Here is a 24,610-nt window from a genome sequence, read left to right as displayed (position 1 = left end):
TATAAAGATGACACTGTAATATGAGACAGCTTCAAAGGACAAATGGATGAGTATGCGGGAAGAAGAGTCCAATCCTGAAGCCTATCTTGTAGTTCTAAAGGCGGTACTGGCTGAAAAGGCTGAAGCATCCGAGTAATGGCTTGCCATATAGGACGATAATGCATTCCTAGACCATATTTTTCAGCAGCCAAAGGAAAAGATAGAATAGTGTCATCATCATGAATGAAATCTGCCACAGAGGAGATCCCTTTTGAATTAATAAAACATGAGGGTCTGGGCTCTCGCAAAGCCAATAGTGGAGAAAAAAAACCCTTGTCACCTCTCAAAGAGTTACCCTGCAAAGAGTCATGGCCATACCAAGCCAAACATGAAAGAATATGTTTCCAATCCAAAAAAAAATTGAGAAACAAGAGGGCAACCTTTGACCTTGCCTTCAATATTGCCCAATAGCATGAGTAGGTTTCCGATAGCCAAAAGCAGTAGTAGTAATTTGAAGAAGAAAGAAGCGCATCATAGCAGCCCAGGGGTGATCACCATGTAGGAACTGTAGTATCATTTTCCCTTCATGAGCCAGAATGTGCACATGAATATTGAGATTATTTAACCCCCATGCAATTTTGGTGAACATAATGTAGGAACAAAGTGGAGACAGGTTGTGAACACAAGCGAGCAAGAGTGCACACACAAGAAAGCTCCAATAGAAATGTTCAAATGAAACAATACAAGTACTTGGTATATATAGTACCCAAGTACTACTAGTCAACCATAGGGTTACTTTATGCCTACAACACCATATCTTTGTAATGTCTTACAAATCCCCCCTCAAAGATATGGCTGAAAGTACCTTGGAAATGTCTCAGGTGTACCCTATAGTACCTAAAGTACCATGGTTGCACAAATTCATCCAGATGGATATGCAACCTATGGGAGTACATGAAAACAATGTCATTGTGAATCACTTCACAACCCCCTTGACATTGTGAGAATGTCTCTGATCCCCAAGCCATGTCGATGTCATAAGAAAAGATCTGTTGACAGGGCTTTGGTGAAGATATCCGCCACATTCTCCTCAGATGGACAATAGATGAGATCAGTGAAGCCATCAGAAATACAATCCTGTACATAATGATAATGATTTTCAATGTGTTTCATGCGAGCATGAAAGACAGGATTGTTAGCTTTGGCAATGCAACTCTGGCTGTCACAGAAGATAGAGTTTGCTTCGCCATCCTGTGCATGGTGCAAGTCATGCAAAAGCTTTCTTAACCACATTAACTCCGTAGTGGCTGAATTTGCAGCTTTGTACTCTGCTTCACTGGAGGAAAGAGAGACTCGCTCTTGCTTCTTATTGAGCCATGAGATACAGGCTGAATCAAATGAGAAGCAATAGCCAGTAGTGGACCGTCTGTCGTCAATGTCCCCTGACCAATCTGAGTCGGTGAAACCACTCAGCTTTAGATCACAATCTGAAGCATAATGCAAGCCAAGAGAGAGAGTGCCATGGACATATCTGAGAACCCTCTTTGCTGCATTCCAATGTGTGATCGTGGGACAATGCATGAACTGGCTCAAAAGCCCTGTGGCATAGGCAATATCAAGCCGTGTGGAGCATAGATATATCAAACTGCCAACCAACTACCTGTACAAAGTGCCATCAAACTTTTCAGCAGTATCATGCTTACTCAGCTAGAGTCCCTTTTCCAATGGAGTAGCCACAGGCTTACAGTTCTCCATTTTAAATTTCTGCAACAACCCCTTCAAATACTGTCTGTGACATAGAAATCCCATCATGGGTCTGCTAAAACTCAATGCCAAGACAAAAGTGCAATAGGCCCAAATCTGTCATCTCAAAGTTGTGACATAAAGTGGAATGCACTGCTGTAATTTGCTGCAAATCACTGCCAGTGAGTATGATGTCATCCACATATAGTACCAACATGACCAATTCTGATTTTTGCTGCAGAACATACAGATTTGGCTCTCTATGAGTGTTTACGAAACCCTAGGACAGCAAAAACTGATGTATGTTTTGGTACCATGCACGAGGTGCTTGCTTCAGCCCATATAGAGCCATCCTGAGCTTGCATACCTTGTGCTCTTGCCCCTTCACCTCAAAACCCTGGGGCTGATGTACATAGACCTTCTCTTTAAGATCTCCATTGAGGAAAGCGGTCTTGACATCCATCTGGTACACTGACCAACCATAAAACACAGCAAAAGAGATGATAGAACGAATGGTGGTCATCTTGGCCAATGGAGCAAATGTCTCCTCATAATCTATCCCCCCCTCTTGTGCATACCCCTTGGCAACCAAACGGGCTTTGTATTTCTTAACTGTGCCATCTGAATGGTATTTCACCTTATAAATCCATTTCGTGCCAACCACATATTTCCCAATGGGCGCATCAACCAAGTCCCATGTGGCATTCTTCTCAATGGATTTAATCTCAGCTTCCATACCTTTCTGCCGTGCCCGATTATACTGAGCATCCTTGAAGCTCTGAGGCTCATTTTCAGATTCGATCAATGAGGTCATCAAAGCAAAATTGACCTTTTTCTGATTTTTCTGAGTGCTAGCCCTGGTTTTCCCCAAAGTAGGCTGATCCTTAGCATCTTCAATGGTCAACCTTGCCCAACGTGGAATAGATTTCTCTACTGCCTGCCCTGGCATAAGTCCCCACACCACCATCTTGCAGAGTAAAGCTCTGCACTGTAAATCTGGATCAATAATATTGAGACCCCCTTCCTGTGTAGGAAGGATGAGGGTCTCCCAAGCCACCCTGGCTAACGCATGTGTTGTGCCATCAAGCCCACTCCAAAGAAAACTCTTGATCGGTCTCCTGAGCTAAGTGATGGAGTCCCTAGAACAGCACCAGCATGAACAAACAAACCAGGCCGTGGCCAAGAGGACCTGGTTGACCACCACAACTCTAGAGGCAAGATCCAGCTTGGCTGAGCTCCAAAAAAGGAGCTTCCTCCTAATGCTCTCCAAAACGGGAGCAAACTGCTGCGTGGAAGAAATATCCAAGCCGACCTGGCAGCCCAAATACCCGACTGGCACACGCCTCTGAATCCAAGTGAATCCTATGTCAAGCCCCCAAACTGGAGTGTCCTCATCACTGATCCAAAAGCCATTGGATTTATGCCAATTTATATGCGCCCCTGCCGCCAAGCAAAATAAATCCAATGCTGTGTTGAAAGAGGTGAGTGTCTGTGGTGTGGCATCCAAGTAAATTGTTGTGTCATTTGCCAACTCACTGTCAAGTAGCCCCTCCTCCCTTCTGATGGGAATTCTTAGCCCAAAGATGTCAGCTTGAGATCTAACATAGATACTCATAGCTTCAGCCATGAACAAAAAAAGAAAAGGAGCAAGGGGGCATCCCTGATGGACTGATCTAGAAATCTGAAATCTCTCAACCCTTACCCCACCAGTAAGTACTTGGCTGTGGGCTGCTCTGTACAAAAAGGAAACACCTCTGATCCAAGCATCAGTAAAGCCAAAACGTAGAAGGGTGGCCTCCAAAAAACCCCAATCTACTCTGTCATAAGCTTTCTCAAAATCCATTAGTAGAATGGCTAGATTTTGGCTGCTCTAGATGGCCCACTCTGAAGCTTCCCAAAAAGAGAAATTCTTATAAAAAATGCTTTCGCCATGCACAAATCCCGTCTGAGTGTCATGAATAAGATCTCGGAGAAGGGGCTGCAAACAGAGGCTGATTGCCTTGGCCAGAATCTTGTAACATGTCCCCAGAAGTGTGATAGGACTCCACTGGGACACTAAATTTCTGCAACCCCCTTTCGGGATAAGGTGGTTGAGACCCTCTGTGAGTGACCCGGGCATCTCGCCAGAGTCCCAAATGCCCTGCAAGGCTGAGGTAATGTAGTCTCCAATCATATCCAAAATTGCAATGAAAAAAGAAGGGGTGAGGCCATCCGAACCTGGGCACTTGCCCTTGTGAAGGCCTGAAAGTGCAGTCCTGAACTTTGTGTTGGTAAAAGGTGCATCAAGCAAAACAAGCATATCCGGTTTCAACAACACAGAGATGCTCTGCCGAATAACCCGTCTAGCATCCTCTCTATCTCGTGTGTCAGGATTTGCAGTAAGAAGGGCGGCATAAAAATCTGAAGCTATGCGCATGACATCATCTGGATCTGTCAGTAAAACCCCATGTGAGTCAATAAGCTGGGATACTTATTGACTCTACCACCCATCTAAATCCAAAAGGACTCCCGTGCATGAAAAGCATACTCTGCTCTCTGATCAAGCTCTGATCAAGCAATATCTAATGAGCCCTTGCTGTAGCAAGGCGCTCTTGAATCCAAGCATTTGAAGGCCGTTTCTGCTCTTCCCTCTGCAAAGCTGCCGACTACTAGTGAACACCAATTTCATGTCTGAGAATATCTCGTCTCTTGGTACAAGCAACTGAGTGGTAGAAGTCGCTAATACCAGAAAGGGCAACAGCTACATGTGATGGATATGGCTGCCCACCCTGGACATGAGAAACCCATATCTGCAAGGCTACCTCTGTAAGGTCCTCCTCTGTGTACAAGGCATCTGGAATCCTGATGCTGGCAGATCAGCCTCTCAAGTGAGACTTTGAGATATCCAGCACAACAGGAAAGTGGTCTGAAGTGGAAACCCTATTTGAGGGGAGGGGTTCCTATCCTTCCGGAGGTGTTACTGGAGGCCAAAGGCCATTGGCGTGAGAAGCATGAGTTTTGCAATGCTCTAATGCAATGGATCATGCAGAGCGTACCGTGCAGTAGTGTGCGAGTGTCGTACGCTATACTGCAGTGAACGACGACGTACAAGTACACTATGCTAAATGACAATCACCGGTGAACTCCACAACATAAGCAAAATAAGAAAATCCTACACTGGTGAACAATCCCCATATCGGGAAGAGACAAGAGAGATGAGAAAGTGACCGAGTTGGCCAATGTACATATCACTGGACGTGTCCCCAGGTCACAAGTCGCAAGTCACAAGAATACACAAGTCGCAAATCACAAGAATACACAGGTCTATCCCCATAGTAGACAAAGGGTACACACAAGTCTCTCCACATTCTCTCCTTGGCGAGCTCGTAGCTCTAGCCTCTATCTCTCCTCACTCTCCTCTCTTTTGCTCCCGTGCCGAATGTGGAATGCCCCTTTTTCTCTCTCCCCCTTCTCCTTCATCCTCATCCCTCGCCTTGGAGGGTCCCTTCTTCGCTGAGAATCCCCCCCTTTCTTCCCATTGGTCATCCTCTTATCTCCTTAGCTCTTGAGGATAGCCGTTGCGCCGCTGGCTCTCTTGATGGCTTCGGCGACTTTCTGACTCCCTGACTCGCAAGCCTGATGGTGTAACTTCTTTATGTGCAGGTGAGCTGGTTCACCACACCTCTTGATGGCTTCGGCGACTTCCTGACTCCCTAACTCACCAGCCTGATGGTGTAAATTCTCCATGTGCAGGTGAGCTGGTTCACCGCATCACTGCACCACTGTATCACTGAACCACTATGTAAATATAAATACTCCTGACTGCTCCATGTGCTAAGCTAACTCTCCATGTGCGCAGCTCTTGATGAGATCACTTTGGACACGATACTCCTGGTTGACCTCTGGTTGACATGTGTTGACCTATGGTTGACATGTGTCGACCTGTGGTTGACAGCCTCGGATAGTACTCCTGGATGAACCCGTGTGATCACATGGCTAACTTATGTTGACACATGGTCAACATGTGGTCAACAGATGTCGTCATGTGGTCAACGCCTGTCGACAGGTGGTCATGTGATAAGGTAACAGTTTCCCCGCCATGATCATTCACCGTCCCGGTGAATAGAAATGGAGGACGAATCTGTCAAAGAAAAATAAAAATGAACTTACAAACCATTGATATGGTGATGGAGTAGGAAAAGGAAATGGTACAGACCATGTGGTTGGCCGTGGGAGTAATCCAAGATTTGTATTAATTTGAAACGTGAAAAATAAACTGCTGCATAATAAGGGACAGCATGGAAAATTGCAAAAAAAAACTGAGTACATCTTGAGGTAAAACACTGATATTTACAGTGAGGGCCAAACAGCTTGGCAAAATGTAACAGTGTAAAAAAAAAAAAAAAAAAACCCAAACACCAACACCCATGTATCAACCCTTGTATGAGATTACTGAGGGTGGTAATCAGCAGCCTGTTCCTCTGCCTTCTTCTCTTCCGCCTTCGTATTTGGCTCTGTGGCCTTTTGCGCATCCCTTTGCTCTGGCTCAGTCATATGTATCTGTGGATGGGGTGCTTCCTCCTCACACTCAAGCGTGTCCATCACATTTCTCAGATTTTCATACTTGTCTTTATATCGGTGGTATCGCCGGTAGTAATGATCCTTTTGCTCTTGCAAGGTGGACTGGGAAGTCTGAAGGGTGGCCAACTGCATCCGAAGATCTGTGAATTCTTCCTCCATGGATGAACGCTTCTTTTCCAATTCAGCCACTCTGGATTCTGATTTTTCTTTGGCAATCTCGGAGGAAGACAAAGACTCTTTTAACTGTGTAATCTCCTAGTGAAATCTGGTCACCTCTGTGACATGCTGGCTTTGCAAAGTTGCCAGAGCTGCGGCATGTTGGCTGCGTAGAGTTGTCATTGCTGCTTCCCATTCCTGCCTGTGATTATGGAGGCGATCCTCAAGGGCAGCCTGCTGAATATTCCAAGCAATGTCACGCTCATGTATTGCTGAGTCCTTCTCTTTCTGCCACCTTTCCTCCTGTTGTCGAAGTGTCACGCTAGTGGCGCGCTGCTGGGCTGCCTGTGCTCTCTCGAATTCTAACTTCAAATGTTGCTGTTGAGAGAGGAGCTTATGAGCATAACCTGTGGAATTGAAGACCGCTGTCCCAAGCTGCGTGAAGGTGTCGTCCATGATACGCTGAGCAAGATGCAGGGACCTTTTCATCCACGCATACCTGTCGCTGTAATTCATCCTGTCTGCCAAATTAATGAAGTCCCCCAATTCCTCAAACATGTCAGGGAGAGCTCCCTCTTCCTCGGTTGACAGGTTTCCTGTAGGTGCCAATTTGTCCAAGTGCACAAAACATGTCGGGCCCTGGAGATCTTTTTGTTCTGTGCGAGGCAGTCTTGCAAGGGAATGGTGAAGATTTGATTGAGATCCTCCTGTTCCCCACATACTGGTGAGCGTTTTTTGTGAAGGACATTTAGTAGTTGGCTGTAATCTTCATTTTGTTTTTCCACCAGGGAAATATTTGAAAGAGGTGGGCCCGATGAAGCAGCTATGTAAGCTGTGAACATATCATTCTCATGAAGGGGTGGGCAATCCACAGATTGGGGCAGAATCCCTCCATCAAATACCTCCTCTGATGCTGAAGTGGCTGATGGAGGATCTCCTCGAGAGGGGCTCCCACTCCGGTCTCTGCTCCTGTCTCTGCTTGGGGAGGCCGAAATGTGAAGTACACCCTGGGATGACATCTCCTGAGAAAGCCCGTGGGAGTGGGAGTCGGGTCTCAGGCTAAGATTCAGGTCCAACACCTGGTCCAAAACATGGTCAGAGGTCGCCTGAACTGTGGTGATGACTGCATCGGTGAAAGTGGTAGGGAGTGAAGATGAAACAGCTGCAGTCCTTTGTAACAATACACCTTTCGAGGAAGTCCCGGGTACAACAGTCGTCGTCACTGGTACAACATGAGGTGTACCTGGTGCAATCCCTCCCATTGAAAGTATGGAGATCCCTGGAGAAGCCGGGACAAGTGTGACTGATGGAGAGGCAAGTCCTGGCACGGGCACGACTGATGGAGATACAAGACATGTCACTGATGGGAACCCTGTGGCACTGGTAACAGAATATACTGAAGAAGCTCCGGTGCAGACTTCATGAGGTGGCGCTCGCTGAGGTGTCCTCCTGATCGAAAGAGGAGAAGAGGCAGTCCCGGGGGAAGGAACACTGGAAGTGATAGTGAACGATGTGGAAGAGGGGGTGACAGGAGGGGAGAGAGATGATGAAGGGAGGCGACCTGTGACAATGGAAGGAGGGTTCCACTGATGAAGTAAGAAGGTGAGGTGGGGCCCACAAGTACAGGTATATGTGCCCCGACGCTTGCGAACTGTGTTACGAAAGGCAGAGTAGAAGAGTGAGGCGAAATCATAGGGAGTGACCGAGAGAATGGAGTCTAAGGCAGAATGGATCGCCTTGGTGATGAAGAAGTGGCCCGGGGCAGAGTAGAAGTGCGTGAACAAATACCTCGCTTGAAGCGTCTCTCGACTGTTTCCCTCGAGAACCTTCTTGCACTCATGTCCTCTGCGATGAGTTTTACAGGTAGACAAGAAGGACAGGAATGTGGGTGAGTCGGTGTGAGGTGGCAAAAAGGGAAGTGTGGAAAGACGGAGATATGTGAATACGAGACTAGGAGTGAACATGTGACGGGAATTCAAGAATCCGAATGTGTCTGTTGCAAAGTCATAAGACTGAATGAACACAGTACACATTTGGACGTCCACCTGGGAAAGTGTGACATCATCAAACTCCATGAGAGACATGCGGGCTATCTCATCAGGTGACAAGATGCTAGACAACTTGAGTGTGGGATCGAGGAAAGGCTTGAAAACCACCCGAATGATTGAGGAGGATGAAGCTGAGGGTGGAAGATCACAAGCTGTACTTTGTGGGGCCAAATCACCACCACCGTTACTGTGACCACTGTGCCCACTGGATGCCTTGGATGGTGTTTTGATTATACCTGTGGGGGGCAGATAGTCAGAGCCTCCATGATATGAATCAGAGAAACTCGAAAAGGGGGATACTCCTCATCCGATATGATAGTGATCCTGTTGGAGGGAGGTGAATCTGCAGCTGCTCGAGGTTGTTTCGAAGTGCTCTATGATGTAGACCCGGCACCCAAGTCATCAGTGGTGCGTTTGCCAAGCGATGCCATGGAAGATGGTCCCGATCCTGTTTTGTGGCCTGCCCGAGCCCGATGGAAGTCAACGAATAAAGTATCGCGGGGTAATCTGGGTTTGTACTTGTGGCGAGGGGCACGGGTAGGCATGAACGATGGCGTCGTATGGAGAGGAAAAGAGTGCGGAGGGGGTGTCGATGTTGAGGTCTGGAGAGGCAAGGAGGGAGGAGGAGGTGTTGATGTCGAGGTTAATAAGAGAGGAGCCCGGAATCTACTACGAGAGAATTCCTTAGCAGAGCCACCAGTGCAGGCCCATGCTTTGATGGAGAGGAAAAGAGTGAGGAAGGGGTGTCGATGGAGAGGGAGAGCAAAAGGATGATAGGGAAGGAGGGGTGACGAGGGGGGAGGAGGGGGGCTGGAGCAAGGAGGGGAGAGGGGGTGATGCAGAGGGTGTAGGGAGGAGAAGGGGGGAGAGTTGCTCAAGAGAGGGGGACGTAGGCAGATAGAGTGGGGGGGGGGGGGGCTGCGTAGGAGAGAGGGGGAGGGGCAGGGTGGTGGGTAAAGGGAGAGTGGGGAGGGGGCTGTTGCACAAGAGAGGGTGAGGCAGGTAGAGGGAGAGGGGGGAAGAGGTTGCGCAGGTGAGAGGGGGAGGGGCAGGGTGGCGGGTAGAGGAAGAAAGGGAGGGAGGAGGGGGGGGGGGGGGGGGGGGGTTGTTGCGCAGGAGAGGGGGAGAGGGGCAGGGGGGTGGGTAAAGGGGGAGAGGGGGGAGGGCCTGTTGCGTAGGAGAGGGGGAGGGGGCTGTTGGAGAGGGGCAAGGTGGTGGGTAAAGGGGGAGAGCGGGGGGCCTGTTGCGCAGGAGAGGGAGAGGGGGCTGTTGCACAGGAGAGGGGGAGAGGGCTGTTGCGCAGGAGAGGAGAAGAGAGGGAGGGGAGGCGGGGGGGAGCAGCAGGTAGAGGGGAGGGGAGGGAGGAGGCAGCAAGGAGGGGAGGGAGGGGGCAGCAATGAGGGGAGCACGAAGGAGGAAGGGCAGCACAAGGAGCGGGGAGCAGCAGTAGCCTGCCCTACCGAAATTGTCAAGGGAAACTTGCAAGAAAGAATTCAACAGTGAGACCATCCCATTCTGGAAATTTCCATCTGCCACAGGATCTCAGTGCATCAGACAATTCCCTTTCAGTGAAGGGATGTTCAAGTTCCAAAGCTTCAGCATCTGACAGAATTGGATGAACATGCTGCAAAAGAAGTTGACATGCAGACATGATCCGAGGAGAAAGAGTATCCACATGCCAAAATGAGTGGAGAAGTGCTGCACACATAAATCAGCAAGCTCTAAACGAGATGTTGACCAAGAACCATCAGGCATCAAGATCCGACAGATATTGGCAGCCTGTTTTTTTTAGTGTAAACTCTTAAAAAATTGCTCGGAAGAGCAGCCTTTACCCAAAAAAGCCCGTTGTTTGGATCGCGTTTCCCATTTAGCAAGCTTTTTGCGATCATTGGATTGAAGAGAGAATTGAGCCTGACATAAGAGCATGCTTTCCTCTAAAGACAAAAGGGCGAAGATGAGCAAGCTCGGTCAAACTCTGAAAGTAAATTTGGCATGTGCTATAGTCTCCCTTGTGGCTTGCATATAGGATTTGCCATAATCCCAAATAACTGCTTGCATCCGAGCAACAAAAGCCTGCCAGGCATAATCAAAACCAATGTGTATCTGAAGAGAGAGGCTGAATAGCATTAGAGACCAAGGCTTTAAAGTTAGCATGCTCCAGATAACTATTATTAATTAGCAAAAGCATTCGGCAAGGCAATCTGTCAGTGGGAAATTCATATAAGGAAAGCCTCAACTAAAGAGGAGCATGATCCGAATGTGTGAAAGCATGATCAACCCAAATTTGACAAGGCATCACAATGCTGTGGATCAACCTGATAACATCTATCCAAGCATGCCCAATAAGAAGATTGAGCATTATGCTGAAGGTATAGCCCGGAAGCATGGGCTGTAATTCCTTCCAGAGATCAACCAGGCACAACTGAAGCAAAAAATCAGACCATGCCTGTGTTTCAGAAGCCAACATATGAGTGTGGCCTGAGGTGTTGTTACCCGATTGAGGGGCATTATTAAAGTCACCACAAATGAAGGCATGTTGTCACCATGGATAGCTATGCATGGCAGCCCAGATCAAAGCTCTATCACGAGAAGATTGGGGGCCATAAACCGATGCAAATTCAAAAAATTTCCCTTGAACAAGACATTGAACAATAATCCATCTACCATGGTGATCATTGAGAGCCACAACAGGTTGAAGGTCGTGCTTTACCAAAAGAGCCACACCAGAAAAGGAGTGCTCTCCAGCATAGAAGATATCATAACCAGCAAAATGGCCTATCTGACCAGCATACATATGCTGATTATGCTCTTGCAAAGCAACTATATCAGGCTGCAATTGCCTGATATACATCCAGACCAGTTTCCATTTGCGACCATCACACATTCCCTGTACATTGAGAATAGCACACTTCAAATGATCAAGCATATTTACAGTTATGGGATAGGTATGTACAGCATCTAATGGGCTGTCTACGTCTGCATTTCCACCTCAATGTCCGGGCCTCTACCCTAAGATGAAGCATCAGCCTGAGGAGAGGACAAAAGTGCAGCAACTTCTTCTTCAGGATAGATCCGATTTGTAGTCACAGCAGCCCAGGTCAAGCCAACACCAGAGTTTTTAGCAAGTGAGAGGATGCACCACTCCAAGTCTGAGAAGGCAAAGGTTGCCTGGGGGAGATCACTTTGCGAGGAGTTTGCCATCCATCAGTCAAAAAATTTCCCCCCTTCCCCTGAGGTGGAGAGGACAAAGACATAGGAAAAGAAGCATTACCATTTGAGATAGCCGGGGCTTTTCCTTTGTCTTGAACATAGAAAAACTGTTTGATCCCTTCGTTTTTTACCACAGAAGAGGCATTTGCATTCTTATTTAAAGACTGAACCATTTCAACTTGCACTGGCATCCGTGGAGCTCAGGAAGGGCATTGTGAAGCCATGTGCCCAAATTGCTTGCATTCAAAGCAAGCACCTGCAAACAGCCCCTACTTAAGCTTGTAAAAGGCACTCCCCATGAAAACATTATTCATAGTAACCGAATATGAAGCTGGAGTGGGATGATCCGTATCCCACAAAATATAGAAGCGATTCGAATTTCCATTGGGTCGCAGTGGACATACCAACTTACCGAGGGAAGCTGCAATTTTAGGTAGAAGAGAAGACAAGCATTGAGGAAAATCCACAACTTCTACCCAAACAAATGATGCCGAATCAATGCCTGATAATCCCAAGTGGGAGACCAAGGCATGACATGGACCATCTGCTGGCCATAGAAGAGAGGAGAGTGCTCCAGTAAAACTTGACGGTGCTCCTCATCAACCATGATGATCTCAAAAAAGCCCCTCGGTGCATAATAAACTTTTTGACATAAGAACCACCCAGGGTTTGAGTCAACCAATTCCCAACATCTGCTGCAGTAGGTCCTGGGAAGAAAATTATAATGGCATGCTTTGCATACTCCTTAACTGGATCAAAGATATCATCCACTTCCACCATAATGCCAGTGGTGGGAAGTGGATCTTTCCAACCTTTGTGGGTGTCTTCAAACCCTTCATGCATAACCTCATAAACAAGCTGAACCTCACCAGAGTCATGAAGGGAATCATTTGAATCCATCACCTGTTTTTATTTCTTGTTGGAAACCGACTTGTCTTTGTGAAAGGTTTTCTCATAGGAATAATCAGCCATTCAAGTCAAGGAAAAGACTTGGAAGCAGCAAAGCTTTACAAGGAGGAAAGCACAACAGGTACAAAATGAAGAGACATGGAAGCTAGCTAGGAACGAAATGAAAATATGGAAAGCATAATGAAAGGTAGAATGGAAAGAAAAGAAAGTACAAGTGCCAGGCAATAACCAAAATACTCACAATGTATTGATAGCTTGATGTTGATTCTTGTAATAGACAATAGACAAGTACAACACTATATAGTGTGACACTAGACTCTAGAAAGTCACAATGTCTATGGGATATCTCCCCATATGACACGTGCCATGTCTAGGACTCACTAGACTATAAAACACCACCTAGACCACCTAGAACACACATTTTTGACTCATTTTGGCTTCATATTCCAACACCCCCCCATGAAGGCAAGGTGAGAGACTACTAGAATGGAACCAATAGCAGAACATGACAATGACGGTCATCAAAACTGTGCATGCCGATCTAGAACTAGACATGGCTCCCACACAATCTCAGAGGCAAGTGAGCATGGCTCAGAGGCTAGTGAGCATAACATAGAAAGCTCATCTAGCATGGCTCAGAGGCTCATCATGCATGGATGCATGATCAATTCAGAGGTCTAGGACACCAATGCACCAACATCCTGGAACTCTCAAGCCAGGCCTGATAAACAAATAGACCTATTAATGCCAATGCATGGCTCCCACAGTACATCCCCCCTTGGCTTCATAACAGGACATGTTAGGAAGCCACACACCAAAATAAGAAAACCAATACATCTTTTTAGGAGGACTATCCAAGGCAGAGGACCTTTAGACTCAATGACAACCAAACACTCAGTTACATATCATTTTAGGGGGACTACCCAGGGCAAAGGACCCCAAAATACATCAAGCTGTAGGAATAATAAAAATAGATCTCTTGGGAGTAAGAGATGTCCTCCAAGTAGCCACTGCACATGTGTGCACATCCCTACAAGTCGATGAAGCACTAGGCATGGATGCCCCAAAATATGTGTCAGTGAAGTCCATGGGGTAGCTACATGGAGCAGTGATGGCATGACTCTCAAAATAGAGGATGGAGAGACACCAAAAGTCGATGTAGAGGCTGGAGGTGCCACAAGAACTAGTAGAGTCACTCAATATGCAAGCCTAGCACCACGGGTAATCAGAGAAGTAATCGGAGAAGCCGGGAAGTAACCGTACCTCACATCAAGATCATTTTTCTTTATCTTCTTGCTGCAAATTAGTGCAGAGTCTACACACTGTTATAAAAGGCAGATGAGGTGTGTAATGTGGCAGCTCGAATGGCGAGAAGATAGAGCTTTGTGGGCAGCAGGAGAAGCATGAGCAGCAGGAGCAGTAGCGTGGGCAGCTAGAAGCAACGTGCGCAGCTAGATGGCGGGTAGAGAGGATAGCTACGTGGGCAGCAAGAGGAGCTGCATGGGCAGCTATAGCTTAGCTTTGTGGGCACCAACTGGAGCAACAAAAGATGGAGGTGGGGATGAAGACAGTGACAGTAGGCTGTAAATTATCATCCCGTGAGCTCAAGAACAAAATCCACGCGCAGGAATAATTTTCGTCACTTTTTGCAGGAGCTATATCTTTTCATAGAAAACTCGGATTGCAATGATGTAAAAACGAAAATTGTAGTACTCAAAATCCTCTACAACTTTCCTGAAGACACAAAGTCATGATTTTGCTTCCAGATTCAGATAGAAGTGTCACATCGTCCGTAGGTCACAGAGGGAGCAACAAAAATAGCACCCCACTCTAGGACGTCTTTGTAGCTGAAGGAAGGAGAAGAGCTCACCAAGGAAAGGGAAGAGAGGTGGCAGAAGGTCAAGTTGGAGAAGACAACGTTGGAGGAGAATCCCAATGTTGATGAAGCCTTCAATGGAGAGGAGTAGGGAAGGGGAGCTCCTCCAAGAGAAGAGAGAGCAGTTTCTCTTTCCAGCCACCCTCTACCTCATGGAGAAGCAAGGAGGAAGAGAAGGGCTAGGAAGGAAGGCTCTGATACCATATGAAGAGACATGGAAGCTAGCTAGGAATGGAATGGAAATATGGAAAGCATAATGAAAGGCAGAATGGAAAGGAAAGAAAGTACAAGTGTAAGGCAATAACCAAAATACTCACAATGTATTGATAGCTTGATGTTGACTGTTGTAATAGACAATAGACAAGTACAACACTATATAGTGTGACACTAGACTCTAGAAAGTCACAATGTCTACGGGATATCTCCCAATATGACACGTGGCACGTCTAGGACTCACTAGACTATAAAACACCACCTAGAACACACATTTTTGACTCACTTTGGCTTCATATTCCAACACAAAACTGTACGGACTGTACGGACAAAATTGTACGGATTTTTCCTGGCTGTATGGACAAAATCGTACAGAGGTTCATCAGCTGCTGCTCCTCCTCGCTCCCTTGCTGCCCCCTCTCCTTCAGCCCCTCCCTCAGCCCCTCCCTCCCCCTCAGCCCCTCCCCCTCCCCCTCCCTCAGCCTCTCCCTCCTCTCCCTCTCAGCCCTCCCTCTCAGCCCGCCCCCTCCCCTCTCAGCCCGCTCCCCCTTCCCTGCTCCCCTGCTCCCTCTACCCTGCTCCCTACCCCCGCTCCCTGCCTCAACCCTCCCTCTACCCTGCTCCCTACCCCCCGCCTCTACACCCCTCTCCTCTACCCGCTCCCTACCCCCCGCCTCTACCCCCCTCTCCTCTCCCGCTCAGCCCCTCTCCCCTGCCAGCCCGCTCCCTCTACCTCACTCCCCCGCTGCCTCTACCTCGCTCCCTTCCCCCGCTCCCTAACCCAGCGGATACCTCCCCGCCTCTACCTCCCTCCCCTCTACCCCCCTCTCCTCTACCTTGCTCCCTCCCCCCCGCTTCAGCCCTCTCCTCTACCCCCCTCTCCTCCTCTACCCCCCTCTCCTCTCCCCCGCTCCCTATCCCCCCACCTCAGCCCTCTCCTCTACCCCCCTCCTCTTCTTCCTATCTCCCCCCTCTTCCTTCTCCCGCAGCGCTTTTTGGAGCGGACGGAGCCTCAAAAGTGTTCGAATCGGCCTTCTCACCTCGATTGGCGATGGATATTCCGTCAGTCAATCCTACTCCACCTCCATCGGCCACGAAAACTATTACTTTTTCTAAAGACAAGTTGCAGCGCGCTCAAGAAGGACGTAGAGATTGAATGCGCTACCACGTTGCTCGCACGCATCTTCGGGTCTCAACCTTCCAGATCCCAAGCCAGAGATTGGATGCTTGTGGCTCTTCCCCTAGACCTCACTCCAAGATTGTTAGATGTTCGTCTTCTGAGACGATATTTTTTCTAGGTTGTTTTTGACACTCCAAAGGCTGCGATCACCGTGCTCAAAGCTGAGTTTTTACACCTGGGACACAGGAAGATCTTCTTTGATGCCTTCGATATTGGTTTCGACCCAGTGGAGGCAGATAAGGAAATCTTTTCACTCTTCATCAGATTTCCCAGGCTTCCCTAGGTTTACCATCGACTTCTTTCTGTTATTGGGGAGCATTTCGGCACGGTTGCTGAGATCCCACCCCTCCCTGGGTTGCCGTTGACTGCAGAAGAGGCAACCAAGGCTGATGGAGTACCTAGAGTTAGGGTCCTCTGTAAGGATCCCAACCTCACGATGGACCATGTTATGATCCAGCGCCCGGATGGTTCCTTTTTTTGCTAGAGAGTAGAAATTACAGGCAAGCAGGACCAGTGCAGGATATGCAGGACCATTGGACACTTTGCCAGGGATTTGTCCAGGGAAGAAGAAAAGGCCCAAGAAGCCCTTTGGTACAGCTACCGCCCCACGGCCTCGACAAGGGGGTGATACAAGTCCAGCACCTACTCCTCAGCCTCGACAGTGGGGTGGTACGTCCAGCACTTGCTCCTCGACCTCCACATGGCGGTCCTCCTCAGGGTGGTGGTACAGCTCCTACTCGCCAGAGTGCTCCTCGACTGAGCACTCCTTTGGTACCGCCACCTTCTACCTTAGGTGCCTCACGACTTGCAAGGGCACCCGCCGCATACCAATGGGTTTCGGTTCGTGTGCAGATTCCTCCTTCAGTTCACGAGGATACACTAGTGGACTCTACTTCACCTCGGGCTGTCCCTCTAGTCTCACCTCACATAGTCCGAGACGCTTCAGCTTCGACCTCCTCCCCGGTTGCAGCTTCTTCCCTGGAACCGGCAGTGCCAGACACTCTCCTCGAGGCAGTGGAGGTCTCCGTGGCCGTGCAGACATAGGATCGAGAGCAGTCCTCACTTCCTCCCTTGGATAGGGGGAACGGGATGGTTTACACTATTGATCCTCTTCCCTCAGAAGGGATCCTTCGCACCCCGATGTCTGGCCTGATTCACAGGAACTCATTTAAGCTCTAGCAGATGCTTCATAATTCCTAGAGGAGTTTGTGCCCTCTACTTTTGGTGAGCCAGTGATTGGGTTTCCTGTTGACAGGGCGTCAGGTGGCATGATCATTTCCGCTATTGATTTTCCGCCACTTGGTTCTATTCCTCGCTCTTCGACCAGGAGGTCTTCCCCTGTTGAGGGGTTTGTTTCTGCCACTAGGTCGGGTAAGGTGTTCCACTCTACACCCTCCCGTCGATCATCTAGGTGTTACTAGGGGTTCCATTGATATCTTATTTATTGAGGAGCAAAAACTAGATTCTAGAGATTGTGCAAGTCAGGTAAGTTGCTTTCTGGCCATACATTTTGGTCGCCTGCCTTGGGCACTAGGGGGGGTATTTCTATTTCAGTTTCACAGTCGGTTCTCCCCTTAGTAGTTGGACATGGAGTCATTATCCCCTCTAGGGCTCAGTGGATTATTCTCTTGATTGGAGGGCGTAAGGTTGGTTTCCTTAACCTGTATGCCTCTAACATTAGAGGGGAACGTGTCATTATGTGGAAGGATTTGCTCTCCTGGGCCCCCATTGCGAATTCATGGGTAATTGGAGGTGACTTTAACATGGTTGAGTTACCGTCAGACAAAAAAGGGGGTAGAGAAGGAGGACTTCACTCTTTGGAGAGAGCAGCTTGGGATGCCTTTCTTTTTGACTACTGTGGTAGAGATACTTGGTTGGACGATGCCTTTCTTATTCAGCCACAGTCCCTCCTATTCTCTTGGTCAAATAGGAGGCAGCAGATGCCTATTGATGCACGCATTGATAGATTCTATGTAGATGATTGGGCACTAGATAGACGTGGATCGGTATGCATTCCTATTGGGGTTTCCACTTCAGACCACTTTCCTGTTGTGCTGGCTATCTCAGAGCCTCACTTGAGAGGCCGGTCTACCAGCATCAGGATTCCAGATGCCTTGTACACAAAGGAGGACCTTACAGAGGCAGCCCTGCAGATATGGGTTTCTCATGTCTAGGGTGGGCAGCCATCTCCATCACATGTAGTTGTTGCCCTTTCTTGTATTAGCGACTTCGACCACTCAGTTGCTTGTACCAGGAGACGAGATATTCTCAGACGTGAGATTGGTGTTCGCCAGCAGTTGGTAGCTTTGCAGAGGGAAGAGCAGAAACGGCCTTCGGATGCTTGGATTCAGGAGCGCCTTGCTGCAGCAAGGGCTCATCAACAGATATTGCTGGATCAGAGAGCGGAGTATGCCTTTCATGCACGGGAGTCCTTCTGGATTCAAATGGGTGGCAGAGTCAATAAACATTTTTTCTCTACTCTTGGCCCTAGACATAGTAGAGAGAGTGTATCCCAACTTATTGACTTACATGGGGTTTTACAGACAGATCCAGAGGATGTCATGCGCATAGCTTAGGACTTTTATGCTGCCCTTCTTACTGTAGATCCTGACACACAGGATGGAGAGGATGCTAGACAGGTTATTTGGCAGAGCATCCCTTTGTTGGTGAAACCGGATATGCATGTTTTGCTTGATGCACCTTTCACCAACACAAAGTTTAGGACTGCACTTTCAGCCCTTCACAAGGGCAAGTACCCTGCCCAGGTTCGGATGGCCTCACTCCTTTTTTCATTGCATTTTGGGATATGATTGGAGACTACATTACATCAGCCCTGCAGGGCATTTGGGACTCTCGCGAGATGCCCAGGTCGCTCACAGAGGGTCTCATCCACCTTATCCCGAAGGAGGTTGCAGAAATTTAGTGTCCCAGTGGAGGCCTATCACACTTTTGGGGACATGTTACAAGATTCTAGCCAAGGCAATCAACCTCCGATTGCAGCCCCATAACATTTTCTCTTTTTGGGAAGCTTCAGAGTGGGCCATGCAGAGCGGCCAAAATCTAGCCATTCTACTATTGGATTTTGAGAAAGCTTATGACAAGGTAGATTGGGGTTTTTAGGAGGGCACCCTTCTACGTTTTGGCTTTACTGATGCTTGGATCAGAGGTGTTTCCTCTTTGTACAGATCAGCCCACATCCAGGTACTTATTGGTGGGGTAAGGGGTGAGAGAATTCAGATTTCCAGATCAGTCTGTCAGGGATGCCCTCTTGCTCCTTTTCTTTTTTTGTTCGTGGCTGAAGCTATAAGTATCTATGTTAGATCTCAAGCTGACATCTTTGGGCTGAGACTTCCCATCAGAAGGGAAGAGGAGCTACTTGACAGTGAGTTGGCAGATGACATAGCAGTTTACTTGGATGCCACACCACAGAGCTCTTCTTTCAGGACAGCATTGAATTTATTTTGCTTGGCGGCGGGGGCGCAGATAAATTGGCATAAATCCAATGGCTTTTGGATCAGTGAGGAGGACACTCCAGTTTGGGGGCTTGACATAGGATTCACATGGGTTCAGAGGGGTGTGCCAAGCAGGTATTTGGGCTGCCAGGTCGGCTTGGATATTTCTTCCACGCAGCAGTTTGCTCCCGTGTTGGAGAGCATCAAGAGGAAGCTCCTTTTTTGGAGCTCAGCCAAACTGGATCTTGCCTCTAGAGTTGTGGTGGTCAACCAGGTCCCCTTGGCCACGGCCTGGTTTGTTTGTTCATGCTGGCGCCGTTTTAGGGACTGCATCACTCAACTTAGGAGACCGATCAGAAATTTTCTTTGGAGTGGGCTTGATGGCACAGCAGATGCGTTAGCCAGGGTGGCTTGGGAGACCCTCATCCTCCCTACATAGTAAGGGGGTCTCAATATTATTGATCCAGATTTACAGTGTAGAGCTTTACTCTGTAAGATGGTGGTGTGGGGACTTATGCTAGGACAGGAGCTGTGGAAGGCATTTTTTATTAGCAGCATACAGACGTGCACACCTTCTTCAGAAGGAGACTAGATGAGCAGTACAAGCTGGATTTTCATTGCAGCACACCTCAGATCACCTTCGTTCCCTCTCATGGTTGCCATATTGAAAGCATGGGCTAGTTTCAGTAGCACTCTTTGGAGGATTCTCCCTTCCTCGCGTGAAGAGATTGATAGGCAACCGATCAAGTGGAATGACAGTATATTAGATGACATGGCATACCACTTGGTGCCTCACTCTACATGCAGTGGTCTAGGTGGGAGAGGGGACCCGCCTCATCATTGGGGTCATGGAAAGCTTTCTGCAGGCTTCCAGAAGAAACCAAATCTCAGTTGATAGGACATCTCAGAGGGAGTGCAGGGAGGATCTTGCAGATTGAGGCAGCCCTTCTAGCGGATGGGGTAGACACGGATGATATGCCACGCACTTGCTCCACTTGGGCAGGTACTTTTACGAGAGGCGGTGTTCCTCTTCGGGTTTTGGCCTTTCAAGATGCACATGAAGATGCTTTGGTTTTTAGTGTGCATGATGGTGGCAGATTGCTCAGGTCCACAGAGGACATCTTGCTTGAGTCTGCTTTTCAACCTATCAGGATTGTAGGCCTTTTGGTGCAGGGATCAAATTTAGAGTGTTCCTCGACCCAGCCCCTCGGCTTCTCTCAACCAGATCTTGGAGGCTTTGGCTCTACGGGGGAGTTTCCATTACGTATTTGCAGTGGGACCCTGGAGAGTGGGAGTGGATTGACACAGGGCATCAACAGAAGAGCATCCCCTTCTTATATCACACGGTCAGTAATACCAGGAGATTCCAGCTCAGTAGTAGAGGTTGGAGACCTTCGAGAGTTCCTCATTGGGAGACATTTGATATCACTGCAGATTTGCAGAGGTGCTTCTTGAAGAGACTCTAGAAATCCCACAGGAATAGAAAGATCACTCTTTTCTCTTGGCTTTCTATCCATGGTGGGATTGCAGTGAACCTTTGGAGATCCAGGTTCGGAGCCGAACCTACTTGCCCTCGTTGCCTCTCTGCTTTGGAGACTATTCAGCATTGCTTATGGGATTGCAGACAGGCGAGGATGATTTGGATGGGGATAGCCAGATTTCTGTCACTTTGCCCACTCCCCATTCTTTATGACATGGGGCTCAGTGGCTTGGCTTTCTCTTACAGGGCCTCAGGTATTCAATGAGAGACTTGACTCCTCTCGGGCCATTTCGATTCGACGTCATCAGGTTGAGTCATGTTCTTTGGATGTGATACCACACCTTCCTTTTGCAGCTGTACATGCCTCTGTGGATACCTCTTTAGAGATTCTCGCGAGCATAGCAGCCTGGCATATCTGGAAAGCTAGACGCACAGAGGCATTGGAGGGAAATCAGGTTCATCCCTCACACACAGAGACACCATACATACCTTGATGGCCATATGGACGAGTATGCAGGGAGAATCCCGTGCAAGCTCAGCTAGGAGGGCTTCTTTCTTCAGGGTATGGAAGGATTCTCCTTTCTTCTTTGAGACTCCTACAGGGTTGAGGTGGCACTTTCAGCCTCAGCCTTGGTTGTTTTCCACCTCATTCTGAGGGGGTTTATCTATCCTCATGATTTCATTATGTATTCCGCTTTGAGCTTGCTCTCATGGGTTTTTCCTCTTAATAGAAGTCTCTTTCTTGGGGGAGAAAAAAAAAATCGTACAAATTTTTGACAGTACGAATTTTTAGTTTTATTTTCGATTTGAGAGGCAGGAGCAATGTCAAGTCAACAAACTCAACAAGATCATGTTGAATTGTGGTAGCCCAAGAAGAGAAAGGAGTCTCATAAAAACTTGAGGCCCTATCAAAGAGAGCCCTCAGCCAAGACACTGAACCCCAAATGATGAACAAGGTGGAGGAACAAAACCTGCCCAGCCTCTTCCGACAAGTCCTTTTGAATACTGTCGACAAGAGCTAGGACTTGGTGCATTACCAGGCAATGGCGAGAGCTTAAGGGGGAGTCTAATACATCAACCTCTTGCTTAAAGGTATTTTGGATCTACACACGGAATCCATGCCCTATGATAGTGAATTGCTGGCTTAGGGGTTGCCTTACGTAGTTCTAGGAAGGTGTGGCAGAGGCAGTGAACCACAATAGCTATTCATTGGCAATGTATTTGCTTGTAATTAAATTTACCCCTCACCTTTACATATTTGTATTTAGGGTTCAATAGAGGCCTTGAACCATATTCATTGGCAATGTATTTTCATATCAGGCTGTGTTCATTTTTCAATTCTGCCAGTCTTATGTCTTTGTCATGTGAGACTATTTTTTTTCACTTATAGTAGATATCATCCTTTACATAGCATCCACAAATTTGCCGAATCCAAGTGGTTGGCGCATTATGCATACCATGCATTAGATGTTGAGCTTGCACTCTGCAGAAGTACTTCTCCTTACCTCTAATTGACAGGAACTTGTCAACTTCCTTAAAAGAAGATAATGTGGAGTAGCTATCGTGACAGAGTCTGCCCTCATCTCACAGTGTAGGCAGAAGCTCAGTATGCAGACCTTTGTTTACATGCACCTGTGAGTATACGGTTCTGTATGCATGTTTTTCAGATGTTCAAAATCGTAAGAGGACCAAAAAAATCCATCGAAAGAGCCTGGGATGTGATGTAAGAATAAGCTCCAATTCAATATCAAGAGGTCTCAGCTCCCAGTGTCTCAGCATGTGGAAGGTTAGGTTCGCCGTTCATTGTTATGATTCCCCAATAAGCTATATACCAGAGATTCTTAGATAACCACTATTTCATGATAGTTGCTAACCAACAAGAAGTCAGGAAAAAGTAAACCTTGACATACTGCAGATCACTCTTGTGGATGCTATACCAGCCTTGGCATTCCAGGTGGTGGCAGATGGGGGGTGGCTGATTACCACATGCAGACCGTATGTATTATGTGTAGCAAGGGGCAATGGACAATGGATTCACATTATATCGTACCATGATGGTGTATAGATTGTGGATATATGCGAGATGACCCCAAGGGGTCATGGTTTTAAAGTGACATACACCTCAGAATTGCGTAAGAGAAGGCACAAACCAGTTCTGATGTTGGCATTGAAACCGTCGCATGTACTAGATGTATCCGCCTCTGACTGTCAGCATGGTGAACAGCGATTTCCTTGGACAAAGAAGGACCTCCAGTTCGCCTGATGTTGTTAACTTCGTCTCTCTCAACCCCTTCTTCATCAATTGTATCAGGTGTGAAACTGCCCATGCTGCTTGCAATTGAATATCCACCAGCACGGCTTCAAGCCATCAAACAGGGAAACAATCCACAGTAAATATTGCTTCGCACATTTATATAGAAGATACGTGAAAGTCTCAAAACATTCGTATGTAAATTTTGAGGGTCCTTCCTGGCTCGGAAAAATAGTGCATTAAGGTATAGTTGATTACTGCCAACCTGTATATGGAAGGTCTCTCTGATTCAGGTGTGAATCGGTCAGCTGGAATTTGCATGAGCCTTTCAAGTAGCGCAGTTGGCCTTAGCGAAACCAATGCCTTAGGTGTCACATCTTTCCCATATTCATCGAAAACCTGCTGCAATCACGTTTAAGCTCAAAAAGGTGTTAGGCAGAGTGTGATTGCTTCTTCCTTTAATTTAACTTTTACCGTAAGCGAGGGGACATTTCCAAGCCAACCTCTTAGCGAAACATCACATGTCATCAATAAAACCTCTCGGAAACTTTTTAAAAATTTTTGGATCTAAGCAACCTGTATAACATCAGGTTCGACAATCTCCACCGCTTTGAAACTTTTCCCAGCTCGACCATAACGCCCTGATTTTCCACTCCTCATGCTGCGCCTATTGAGAATAAGATACATAAACCAGGTGCATGAACTTAGGGAAATGGCAATAGCAACACGCTCCAATTGAAACTAAGCCTGCTTGCATTATTTATTCGTTAATCCTTTCGTGCCATTCATTTGCTAAAACATGGACCCGACGCCTGTCAATAACGACGGCAGATAGCTCTGTATAAGCCTATCTGCAAGAATGTCAAAGCGGCAGTTTTGAGTTCTCACTTGGAAGAATATGAGACGTGAGACATGTGCGAGCCCACGGACTGTCTCCTGGACCTATACGACGAAGCTCTCGACCCTGCTGCTGAGGCTGCTGCCGCATCAGCCCTCGCTTTGGCCAAGTTGAATGAGTTTCCTGACTGCAAACCCAAAGGCAATGCCAATCCCAACATCGAAGGTCGCATTGCGGACTTTAACATGGTGCTCTCGCTGATTCCGGAGGCCATTTTTCTCTCTCTCGCTTCTTCCATGATTGCCACACCGTAGGATCAATTTTTAGCAGCATCCAAAGGCATTTCCGCCATCTTCCGAAGCACATCTTCGGAATTGGTAAGGAGTCGAGCAATGATGTGCATTGCGGCCACGGAGCAGAACGAGAAGACTGAATTCGAGCGCAGAATTCGCGTCAATTGCAGAATGAAACAAACTCAAATCGACTGCAATTGCAGAATTCGATCGAGAAACGAACTGAATTCGCGTCGATTGCAGAATTGGATCGGGAAACAAACTCGATTCGACTGCAATTGCAGAATTCGATCGAGGAACAAACTGAATTCGCGTCGATTGAAGAACTCGATCGAGAAACAAACTTGATTCGACTGCGATTGCAGAATTCGATCGAGAAACAAACTGAAATTCGCGTCAATTGCCGAATTGGATCGTCGAGT

At 47.6% G+C, this 24,610-nt stretch overlaps 1 protein-coding gene across 1 annotated transcript in view; it reads right to left on the bottom strand.

Moving 5' to 3' along the window:
- Nucleotides 1-24,127, bottom strand: part of LOC147884710 (uncharacterized) — a 123,993-nt gene extending 99,866 nt beyond the window's left edge. The window contains exons 1-4 of the mRNA XM_087397871.1: nucleotides 23,946-24,127; nucleotides 23,634-23,724; nucleotides 23,323-23,456; nucleotides 22,957-23,164 (exon numbers count right to left, since the gene is read on the bottom strand). Of these exons, the coding sequence (XP_087253997.1) occupies nucleotides 22,957-23,164; nucleotides 23,323-23,456; nucleotides 23,634-23,724; nucleotides 23,946-24,127 (615 nt within the window). The remainder of the gene's footprint in view (nucleotides 1-22,956; nucleotides 23,165-23,322; nucleotides 23,457-23,633; nucleotides 23,725-23,945) is intronic.
- Between the last annotated feature and the right edge of the window lie 483 nt (nucleotides 24,128-24,610).

This window comes from Dipteris shenzhenensis, chromosome 26 (assembly GCF_047967505.1).
Source record: "Dipteris shenzhenensis isolate YYH24624 ecotype China chromosome 26, Dip_SZ_1.0, whole genome shotgun sequence".
In the NCBI taxonomy this organism is placed as follows: Eukaryota; Viridiplantae; Streptophyta; class Polypodiopsida; order Gleicheniales; family Dipteridaceae; genus Dipteris; species Dipteris shenzhenensis.
This window is presented reverse-complemented; position numbering and strand designations above follow the sequence as displayed.